Genomic DNA, 12556 nt, shown 5'->3' on the forward strand with positions numbered 1-12556 from the left:
AACATGAAGACATACTGTGCAATGAAATGTCTGTACAAACCTTGAATTATGGCAGAAGTAGTAGCTATACGATTGTGGAAAACAATGAACTCCTCTAACATTTCCGCCATTGGCAATGACATATGATGCGTAAAGTCAACTCTCTACAGTAAGTACTTGACATGAAGACAATGGATGTGCGTTCAATGTGAACAGCTATGGCAGAAGGCCCCTGTCAGTCTGGACTCGATGGATAGCTGTGCCTACCAGTGCCTGCCAGTGTTCACACTGACAAATTGAGATATTTCCTTTTATCTTGTCTTTCTTTCTTTGCTTCCAGAACTGTAATATGTAGGATTTGGAGTGCCTGTACGTTTGTAAAGTGCATGTTTCTGAAGTGATTACTAATCTTCTGCATACTGGTGACTAACTGTATGTGCTGAGTGTTTGCTGAGAAAAAAGCTGAAGTCAAGTCTCTTCTTTTTCAATGTGTTATTTCCCCTTCACCTTAAGTGGATTCTGTGATGAGTCAATTTGTGGAAACAAAACAGAAAAACAGATGAGTACAGCCTACTTACAAGTTGCCTTTTAAAAGCTCTGAGAAAACTGCCTCAAATCATGGTCAGGCAATTTTCCCCTCTTCCTTAATTCCAGTCATGAACAGAGAGGCTTTTATTAAAGGGTAATCAATTTTGTAGACATGATAGACTATAGATATTTATGTACTGTATATTTTGGGGATGAAAAAGTGCACTGTGACTWTTGACTGTGTGGAAGAAATCAATCTTAAAATAAAACGGAAGAACGATTAAAAGGAATATTCATTATTATCGAATAATGTGTTACCACTTGCCGCGTTTGAACTTTCCCTCGAGGCACTAGTCCAGACACATAATCTCAACCATAGGTGTCAGCAGCTTGAATGTCAATTAGCTCAGTCTCGGAAACAGGAATTCATCCTTGTGAATGATTTGACAACTGAGCTGCATTTTCTCACACTTCGGTAATTTAATACAATAAATATGAAGGAGGCGTAGAATCCAGGTATAATGTCATTGGTATTTGGAAAAGGTTCAACCCTGTTATCGCCAACCATTCATCACAGCACTGACACCGGTCATAGGGGCATAGCAATGTGTGCAATGGATGATCAGATTTTTATGACAATAACCCTTTTTTTATGTCTATCCAGCCTGCCTCTATTCATAGAAAGGGCCGACCATATAATTTGAATTCTAATTATATGTGTGCTACAGTTTTTATTGATTTACAGTTTATTTTTTCATTTGTTATCATAAATGTGGTACACACTATACTGATTGCAATTTACAAGACAACAAAAGTATGCCATGAAACAAAGATTAATGCATTGCATTGCCACTAAATGCAGTAAATATATTGTCAAATAGTAAACTATGTCAAAAGATTATAGTTTGTGTGACAAAGACGACAGCTTGTATGTTGCATTTGAATAATTTCATTTTTTTCTCAAATCAAATAAAAACAATTTTCTGTCTTAATGAGCTCAATTTATTTTCCAAAACTCTAAATAATTCATGTTTCTCTGATCATCTCCATACATAATGAATGCCATCCATAATGAATAATTTAGCCAGTCATGCTTTTGGACTCAACCGATCCCTTTGGCCATGTGCAGGCAGGAACACAAATGGGTCTTTGATATCTTACAGTAACATGCCGAGGTCTATGCATCATTGCCGGAAAAAGCAAGGCAACATTTACTCAACTGAAACAAAATAACTAATTGACTAGAGGGTGAACCTGCACAATTGTTGTCCCAAGTTCTAAATAGAATCACTGTGTCTTGTTTTTCATAGATGTGTATGTACACCTTTGTCACAAGATTATTATGCTGTCTCTTCGTCAACTCCCTTTTCATTGGGGTCAACATGTTCATGGGACAAGACACAAGCACTCAATACATGTAACAAGTACTTTATGCTACGCATTATAATCCACCCACTGTCAGTATTACACCAATAAACCACTAAATAATTTTARTGCTTGTATTGAGCAATGTGAACAATGTGAACTGCAACTCCCTCAATTCCAGTAAATATGAAAAAAGTCCACCTGATATTGCAAACAACATGAATATACCCTAACAACAATTCACTCATCCCTGAGGAACAGTATTAGCAGCATAATTAATCTGTAATTAAGCAAAGATCTAARTTGCTTGTTCTTATTGGTAATTACAGTGAAACAGTTTAATCATGTTTACTTGATATATTGTAACACAGAAATGAACAGCTTAATAGTATTTTCAAGTAAAATGTACACGTGRTCTCTTATAAAAAATAATGAAGCATTATCATACATTTAAACGTTTCAATGGCAACTTCCAGCATTGACAAATATAAAGTGATCAGTTGACAATGTTTTAAAAGACATGCAGTAACAGTGCCCCCATGAGCTCAGTTAAGGAATTCACTCTAACATACAGTGTAAAGTGAATATAATTAATGTACAGTCAATATAATTCTGCCAAAAACATAATCCAAAACCAACATAATGTCATCTCTGTGAGAAATTGTTCCAAAAATGAATAAATTCTGACTCAAAGAAAATAGCTTACTGGTTGTTACAMAATTTCAGAACAAGGCAATGGCCTGGCCCATGACTGGGAAATTGGTCAGCTGCTACATCAACTCTGTACCCTCCCCAAAGTCCAGTCAGTCATTTAATACACCAACAGTGGTTACAACTCAGGCTGAAGAAAGAAACACAACATTGACAACATGGCAAAAACTACAACAAGATGAGTACTACTTTGCTTTTGCTCACTGACAGGTAAGAAGGCAAGCCATGATGGGAGTAGAAACTGAATTAAGCCTTCATATTCATTATACGTGTTTGAGTTTATGGTAACAACGTACTGAAACACAGTAGGCTTACATGCCGAGTATCAACCTGTCACATCATGGTACTCATTCTCCCATCAGCAGAACAACTATGGCAGAGACTAGCTTGACACGGTTGTGTAATACTGAATGGTCTGCCAGCCGCCTTCTCATATGCTGTTTCTCATGAGGAAGATGTTGGGAGCAACAGCTGCTCCTCATCCAAACAGCTCTATACTCAGCTTCAGGTATGGAAACCTTCATCATTCATTGAATTGTGTGTAAAATTCTATTAAAAATATACAATCAAGGAAACTTGAGCACCATGGTCCACTTTTACCAATGTTGCAATGTTGATCAATTGCTCCGGGTAAATCTAGCTTGACGATGACATGTTTYGATACTTGGATTTCAAACAGATGAATGACATCTCTTTCCATCTGACACCTCTCTCCACATGACATATCTTTCCACCATATCTAAAAAGCACAATGTGCTGAAAACGTTACTAGCCAGTGGAGCGATAACTAGACTGCTGTTGTGCTGAACTCGCTGCGAGCACTGACAGACATTCTACAGAAACATAAAAAAAACAGTTAAGAGTCCCGAGCAAAACACAGATCTGTGTGCAATAATAATTATGCTGCTGATAAAGACTTTATTGGCTACGAATAAGCTATGGCAGAGCGAATGGCCTCATTTTGCGCAACCCATAATTACATTGGCTTTACTTTGTGCCTTTCTAAAGGTATTGCCTAAGTAGTTATTGTGTTACTGTGTATGTTTTCCTCATATAGTTTGCAAGGAGGTTGAGCCCAAGCAGTGTCCAGCTGCAGTAGCCCAGAGTAAAGGAGGAAGTGTTAATGTAAACCCATGAGCAATGAGGTACTCTTTCCTGTAACATCACATGCCTATGAGCTAAAAACCTCTCATACTCACTCTGTTTGGTGGCACAAATATTCAGTATGCTACAATAGGCTATGCCTTTACATAAAACACAAACTGTTTCAACAAAAAAATAGTTTCTACGGAAAAAACTTTAAGGAATAACAAATTAAAATATAAATGTTTGGTTCTTAAATCATTATTTGCCATATTTGCCTAATTCATTACACAGGGCTATGATTTTGTGTTCTTCRGGAGAAGTCGTCTGTATGAGGAGTGCAATGCAGATACCAGACACAAATGGACAACCCATTACATTGGAGGGAACAAGCTGGCCATTTGCAACAGTAAGTCCCCTCTGTAAATCTTCTGTAAAGGTTCTCTTTATCTCCACAGAAAGGYGATGGTGCACAGCTTGTACAGGTGGAATATTTAACACTAAAACATCCTCTAATTCTGTTGTAAGGTCTTAAGGGCAGTCAAAAACGTGATTTCCCTGTGTTTTATATACATTTCCACACTATGGGGTTGGAATATTATTATAAAAAATATATATGATATTTTACTGTAAGAGCTTTTTGAAAAGATTTTTGGCGTGTCTGGTGATATCACCATGCAGTAAATTAGTTAATAGCCCAATAAGAAAATTCAAAACCACTCTGCCAATAACAGCTAATTTTCAGTTTCCCCCTCCCAACTCAGACCACTCCCAGACAATCCTAACAAAATTCTTGCTTGAGAAATTGCCCTTTGCTAAGAAGCTATTTTTGTTTGAAAACAATCAAAGTAAGGTACTTAACTGTCACCCAGAAATKATTTGATATCGAGATAAAAATGGCTGCATTGGACCTTTAAGTCATAATGAAATAAGGATGATGTTTCAAAGTCGATGCTTTTGAAAACTCCTAAGAATGCGTGTCCCTTTGTCTATGCAGAATCCTTAAGAATCCCTACTTTCCAACGGACCAGGAATGCCTGACGACCAAGAGTTGCAATGAATTTGAGGCTAAGCTCATTAAGCAGTTCATCAATGACCTGAAGAGCAAAAAGGCATTGACGGAGAGCCAGAATACGCCTGTCTCGTCTGTGGATAACCATAACAGAGAAGAGTGAGACTAGAGGGGAAAGCTTCAGAGTTAGTCGTTCAATTTGCCAGAGATAAGATTCATTTTCCTCTGCTACGATAATCTTTGCACTATCACTAGCTGCTAACACTCAACATTAATGAGGAGAATAACGAAGAAGCTTGATATAATTGTGCTCAGCAGAACTGAAGTATGGAAGAAATGTTAATGAAATGAGGAGATTAATTGTTTGATGTCAAATGCACTTATTTTCATCACCACTTTATTTTTCTGACTTGTTTTTCTAATACATGTTTCTGTAGCAACATTACTTTGTGTGTCAATATTTCTCTAACAACCAGCACCTCGGGTTTAAGTGTCAGAGTGGGTGGATTCGTTGCATACATATTCACTTCTACTTTARACACCAAACATTTTTCATGCAGGTTGCATATTTCTTATCTGATTTGCTTCAAATTCAAATAAAAAATGCAGTTGTTAAATGGTCAGACTACTGCAATCTCAAAGGATATAAAATAAGCATTTTCAAATCCCAGGTGATGTGAGGATTATGTTAGCAGAATACTGCCAGTACAGAAGCTGCAAACCACTTAGTCAAATGGCCTGATTTGAATTAATCCGGGACATGCTCTGAAGTCAACAGAACAAAGACTCAAACGGGATTTGAACTCATTMACTATTACATCATAAGTCAATCAACTGACGGTCAATCAAATCCAGGGATAACATGAAAATGATCTGGAGAAGATACATGCCGGATCCCATAATCGTCAATTATTTTAATGAGTCATTGTGCTGGTACTAGAGTACTACATGAACAAGAACATCCTGGTCTGGTTGGCCACCATGTGTGGTGTAAAATGGCCTCYAGAGGGCAGCAAAGAATACAACCAGCAATCTCTGCAAACATTTACAGTTTTAATTGTCTTCTCTCTCTATGGACATTAATGACCATTTAATAAAATGTATAGCCAGGCATCACATTGGAATTTTGTAGGTGGTGTAAAAGTAACTCATACTATATTTTCTATACATTCAAAATATGTGTATATATATATATATATAAATATCACTGACATTAGTAATTAATTCCTCTGAACTTGCGGCTTTGAGGTTGAACACTGCTTCTGTACCTGGAAACAGAGACCATTGACCAGCATCACATCAAAAACGTATACATGTTCACCACACCTTAGGCTGACACCATCATCTGATTAATTTGTTTTCTCATGGAAAAACAACCAGAAACGTCCACTTTACAGTGGAGTTCTGGATATGTTTTGATTATTTCTGTTCTCTGATTCTAACTGCTATGTTATTTCTTTCCTATTCTTTTCATAGTCCATATATACATATTTCATTGTCAACCTGGTCAGTCAGATTTTGCTGTACAATGTGATACTGCAACTTCAATAATTTCCACTAGAGGACAGTTTTCAGGGGTAAAGAATTACAGTTTTTGACAATTGCTTACACATGATTTCTGAAACTATGGCTCCTTTTCTCTTGACTCTAAACACAAAACCCCAAAACACACACACAACATGCAAAACGTCACACATCTCTTGCAAAACCAAACACTTCAATAAAAATTATTTTAACTCTTCTCAAAATTGTGTTTTTGCAATAAAACTCTACACACAAACCAGCAAATGATTAGCTCTTGTACACGCCAACTATACACGGATGTGACAAATGTAAAACACTACTATCTTGTGTCTTTTGCATGTTCAGTGTGCAGTGGAGTCCACGGCAGTTTGTCATAGCACTCACACGTACATRTATGTGCACAAATATATACAGTATGTATGCATATTCAGTATATATTTACACTATAAACAGAAATGCAAGGGGGGAAAAATAAAATGTATTTCTTTCTCAAAACATTGTATTTTCATCCAGATTTCGGGATGAACAGTAACAGACAAAACAAATACAGTAGAAGATAAACAAAAGGCTTGTCCTTTTCCTCCTCCTCSTCCTTGTCGTCGTCCTCGTCCCCCTCTTACTCTCACTCCTCTTCCTCTAACTCTCTCTGCAAAATTGGCCTCCATTGTTGTCCAAACGAAGAAAACCAACCTGAAGCCTATTTATAGTGCTCAAGCTCTGATTWCTAAGTGAAGAAATTAGCTATGTGTTTTCACACGTGAGCACTGTGTGTAGGTCATCGGTAAATGAGTGTGGCATTTGGAATGGCAGTGTTTTCCAAACGAAACACAAGACCTGTTAGTTTTGAATGATGTGTCTAATGTAGAGAACTGTGTTTAGTGTTTTGCAAAAATTGTGTTTTACAATTGCAAACTGAGTGTAAAGCAGATAATATGCTTGCAGTTTTGCAGACTTGGTCTGAAGATTAGGTACATGAGGTAATGGTTTCACTGAGTGTGCCTCAAGTACCACTTTTAGTGTGTAAGCGATTGTAAAAAACTGTAATATACGTTTTAAACAAATGCATGGGATTTGCTCTTGTTCTCTTGATCACACTAACAATATCATCCCGTCTCAACACCCTGGTTCTATGGCTAAAATCTAATCATGTTTTGGTAACGATATGTTCGGTGGGTAAAGCCAAGATCTTCAATGAGCTGACAGTAAAGTAACACAAAATAAATACTTAGTAAAATACACAATGTTTTTAAGACTGCTGGTATAATCAATCTCTCTCCTAACCTCTAACATACCTCTGGAATTTTCCTCTGCCAGAAACACGTTTGGACACTATGTGAATTTCCTTAAGTATTGGGGAGTCTTCGGAGACAGTTTCTGCAATAAAAAATGTCCTGTTACAAAAAGAGCTATTGACTTAATTTGAGGCTCATAGATTTGAATAGCTCAGAGTGATTACCGATTGCAGCAACAGGATTTCAGAGCTAAGGGCTTCTCTCAGCAGCTCCAGCTCTCCTTCTTTGTGCATCTCCAGCTCCTTTTTAAGTCTATGACACATTTGAAATGTTAAGTGTCTGAAAAGCTAGTCTCTCATTACACACACATCAAATGTAACATAAAACAATTATCTAACATGAATTTAAGAGTTGGACCAATAGTACAACCAAAGGTTTACAGTACCAGCATATTGGATCTAGAGATATTATACAATGGGTGGTTCTAATCCTGAATGCTGATTGGTTAAAACCGCATTCCAGCCAGTGTCTATTCCACACGTTACCACTGGCTAAGTCTATGACATTAAAATTGTATGGTTTGCACACTTACACTTTTAAAAAGACAGCACTCATTAAATTGACATGCATTCAATTTTAAAAAATCAATAGCTGAGTAAAAAGCGTGATTAATGAACACACTCAAGAGGAATTATCATAACAGTGAGTGGGCCTCAGCTTCCCCAAAAGCCCCACCCTCAGCACATCCTGTGGACTAATCAGGCCGTCAGTAATGAAGGAGATTTGTGGGAACAGAGGGACAGAACATGTTTCCCCCACGTGTGATTTAAGAGCAGGAGGAGGCAAACACTTCCTCCCTGGGCCAGATTCTGTATCGATCCATCCTTTTCATTAAGTTCCTAACATGAGAATCGTAGGATGTTCTTTTTTGACCAGATAATAAAGRCAACAGATCAAAGCCTTAACTAAAGAAATTGGGGTAATGTTGCTTTATTTAAGCATCCTGATCTGAAGAGTACAAGAAAGGCAGGATGGGTGCAGGTCCTTTCAGCGCATTTCAAGCAGGATCATTAGCAGGATGAGACAGGAAGACAATAAATGTGCAATGATTTGTGACCCACACACCAAATACCCAGAGTCTTGCTGTTCTGTCAGAATTGACGATATGATCCTTGTTATGTCTGTAAAACTCAGTCCTCACGTATTTATTGTATATGCTTTCGAGCACATTTTTGCTCTAACTTCTGACTCTATACACACCCCAGGATAAGCCTTGATCTAGCCATAACGGACCACTCTCCTCACACAAACGCTATCCACGAAATTTAAATAGTAAGTGAGGCTCCAAGCAAGGCACTGGCATCCACAGTGATTAAGGAGTACATTGCTTGTCTCCCAAGGTACAGCTGGACAGTTTGGATGCGCAGTTGATTACCTTAAGCAAGTGCTGTCTGTGAGGGGCTTCTGGGTGACCATCAGACTCTCTGCACTTAAGGACTCGGTCATTGATTTAGCCTCATTCAGCTGGCTCTCCAGGTCTGAAATGAACAACGCTTAATGTAAACATTACCTCCACATACCAGTCGGTGTTTCCCTAAAGAAAATGACGCTAGGGGATGGATTCAGTTTAGTCTGCACGTTTTACTGTACGCTGTCTTTAGGATTGTTTGTTTTATCTGGTGGCGAGCATTCAAACGTCTGCCTGACAACAGAGCTGGATCAAATCTGTACCTCTCATAATATGTTCCAGTCCTTGTAGCTCCAAATGGAGACCTCTCTTTTCTTCTTGCATAGAGTTCATCCGAGTATTCTTCCGGCCCATGGACTCCATCTCTAAGACAGGATGGAAAAAACAGTACATGGGGTTACCATAAAGCCTCAGGGTTGGTCAGAACAGGGCATGGTTAGTGTAGCATCAGGTTATATAATGTAAATATATTAACCATGAATAAACTAGCAATACCCAATGAATATAAAATGACCCTACTTCACATGTTAATATAAACAGTGGCTTCTCTACCTTTGTTTAAAGAGCTAACCTCCTCCTCCAAGTTACGTATCTCAGATTGGGTTTGGCTCTCAAACACAGTCTCCCTGTTATTCAAAAGGCTAAAGTCGCTGTTGAAAGTCATGATTTCTTTCATGAATTTCTCCTGTTCCTCCTTCGATGACTTCTTTATTGTCTCCTTCAAACATATGAGCACAGCAACAAAAAAAAGGTAAATAGGTTAATGTAGCCTAGATCTATTGAATAACAATGTACTGTCATGTTGTATTTGTTTAACGTTTGAGTGTGCTTGAATGCCCTTGACAGGAATCACTCACCAAGTGTTTCCTGAGATCCTTCTGCTGTCTCAGAAGCTCCCCTGCCTGCTTTTCAACTTGTACTTGACGCTTTTTCATTAGGTCATAGTGCAGCTTTGTCTCTGATAGATGCTGAGCCTGGAAGGACACACTTTTAGCAGTTCCATAAAACAAAACAAAAACTATACTTTCATTAGTCTGTCCCATTCCATGAAGTTTGATACTTGATTGAACAGTTAGTATATTGAAATAAAGGGAAAAGATATGTTATCTCATTTTAGTAGCTATACTATAGGCACACTGTATTGCCTAGCCTCAACATTCCCCTCACAATATTTATATATTTTTTTTATAAGCCATTCAGACCAAAAGAAGGCAAATGGTACCATTAAGGTAATTACATACTACCTGGCTTCAAATGATATAAGCAATTGTGAAGGTTAATTGTGCCAGTGGAAAGCATTGAAAATTACCGTCTAAAATGCATGGCATTCATGGGCCTCCTGGGTGRYRCAGTGGTCTAAGGCACTGCATCGCCACTAGCTGTGCCACCAGAGACGCTGGGTTCGAGCCCAGGCTCTGTCGCAGCCGGCCGTGACCGGGAGGTCCATGGGGCGATGCACAATTGGCCTARCGTCGTCCGGGTTAAGGAGGGTTTGGCCGGTAGGGATATCCTTGTCTCATCTAGCGACTCCTGCAMTAGCGACTCCTGTGGCGGGCAGTGCACGCTGACCAGGTCGCTAGGTGTACGCTGTTTCCTCCGACACATTGGTGCGGCTGGCTTGCCGGGTTGGATGCGCACTGTATTAAGAAGCAGTGTGGCTTGGTTGGGTTGTGTTTCAGAGGACGCATGGCTCTATTATGAGGTTAGCTCTTTTATGAGACAAGACAGTAACTACAAACAATTGGATACCACGAAAGATTGGGGAGAAAAAGGATGTATTTTTTTTTTTAAATGCATGGCATTCAGGACATTTGGTTACTATGAGTGTTAAAGTTACAAAGTTAAAAATAAATAAATATAAAATATAAATATAAATAAATCAATAAATATAACGAAGGGAACAGTTAAAGAGAGCTTGAAAGTAAACTGTCTGGCTGAAGACAAATTAATGATTGAGCAAGCCAAGTGTCATAGACTATGGAACAACAAACACAAAGTTTGAGCTGTTTCATAAAGATAGTGTGCTTAAAACACTTTATCATACCTAAAAAAAAAAGTTCTGCAAATAGTTCTATCTCCACAATAGAACATGATTTCGAGTGGAAGTGTGTCTCACAGAAACAAACTTGAGGTGAAAGATCACACTATGCAGTCTGAAATGTACTGCATGAGTTGAAATGAATAAGCAGAATGATATCTAGTCAAACATGTATATATATGTATGCTATTAACCTACAGCGGCTCAATTTAGCATAATCTTAAATATCAGTAAAATAGATGGAACATATTGGCTGAATGTATATGTGATATTCAGCAGCAGCCTATAGTTCAGAGGTTATTGCATCTCATCTCAATGAATGACTCTTTTGATTTGACCCCTGTAATTGGCAATCTTGTTATGTTCCTTTTTGACATGTACAGGAAGTGCTCAACAATATTATGAAAAGTTAATGAATCTATCTTCCACACATAATTTATTTCAAGCATGTTAAAACGTTGCTTGCTATAATGCTAATGTAATCCTGCGGAAACTAGGAATTGATTTTGTAGCGCCACTTGCAATTGATCCAGAGTCTCTGATGAGGCCTCTAATAGATTAAGGGTTTTAATCATACAATTAATCACCTCTTTAATGTGTCTMAATATGTATCAATATACTGCACTTAATCTGTCAACACACTCTCTCGGGACTAATTAATGTAGCTATTTGACTGTACATTCACTGTACAACTCTGTAGCCTGCATTCACTGTTCAATGAAGTGTCTGTTCTTATCTCTGTCACTTCAACAATATTGTGTCAGGTTTTCTCTCTCACACATAGGTAATGATAACAGCAGATTCACCTTTTCATCAAGTTCCTTGGAGAGACATTCTGATTTTGCTGTCAATGACTTGACCCTGTCTTGACATCTTGCAATAGCAGCCTTGACTGAAAGAACATTGAAAAAGGAAACACAACAGTGACCTTCATGACAAACATAACCAGTCACATTCTTTCCCCCAATTCCGGCAAAAGTCAATTAAAAACGAAAAGTAGTAWAATTTAGCTAACATTGTGTCAATAACAGCTAGCTTGATATTAGAAAGGAAATTATGGTTGGCAGCTCACCCTCTTGAGATTGTCGSGTTTTCTCCGATATTTGCTGTTCAGTTAGTAGAATTTGTTGGAACAGAGTATCCAAACTCATATCTTTATCGGATAAATATGCTATCTAGCTGTATTAACGTTTAAATTGTTTATTAAATATGACGCCAGGACAGCAGTAAAACATACAAGTGTGTTGAGATTCCAGTCGAATTCCCGCCAACAAATGTGCAATGTTCTACAGCGCGCACGTAGGCCTATTCTAGAGTGCGCAAGCCTATTTATAGGCATGAGAGGTCAGTTTACTTTTACCAGAAAACCTACTAATATCGTGTAACATTTAAAATGGTCTTCACCCAAATGTGTTTGTTAAACCCACAGAAATATGTTGAACCTGGGGGAGGCCTAGGGGGCTTTTCATTGTAGCCTACCACAATGAATACATTCTGTAGGCCTAAACATACTGAGAAATGTTCCAGTGCAGCCATTCTCTCAAGATCGCTTTCATTCATCACAGTTCTGCTTCAATTAACTATTAGTTCTGCCATCCACAGTATTGTTTGRCGTT

The 12556-nt window shown here is 38.1% G+C and overlaps 1 protein-coding gene across 1 annotated transcript; it reads right to left on the minus strand.

The window, feature by feature from the left end:
* Positions 1 to 7628: 7628 nt before the first annotated feature.
* ccdc172 (coiled-coil domain containing 172) lies at positions 7629 to 12091 on the minus strand. The gene is made up of 7 exons (XM_070434836.1): positions 12013 to 12091; positions 11747 to 11832; positions 9760 to 9876; positions 9455 to 9620; positions 9166 to 9267; positions 8870 to 8972; positions 7629 to 7746 (listed from the first exon to the last, which is right to left on the minus strand). Exons 1-7 carry the CDS (start codon positions 12089 to 12091, stop codon positions 7629 to 7631), a joined length of 771 nt encoding a protein of 256 aa, XP_070290937.1.
* Positions 12092 to 12556: the final 465 nt, after the last annotated feature.

This window comes from Salvelinus sp. IW2-2015, linkage group LG25 (genome assembly GCF_002910315.2).
Source record: "Salvelinus sp. IW2-2015 linkage group LG25, ASM291031v2, whole genome shotgun sequence".
In the NCBI taxonomy this organism is placed as follows: domain Eukaryota; kingdom Metazoa; phylum Chordata; class Actinopteri; order Salmoniformes; family Salmonidae; genus Salvelinus; species Salvelinus sp. IW2-2015.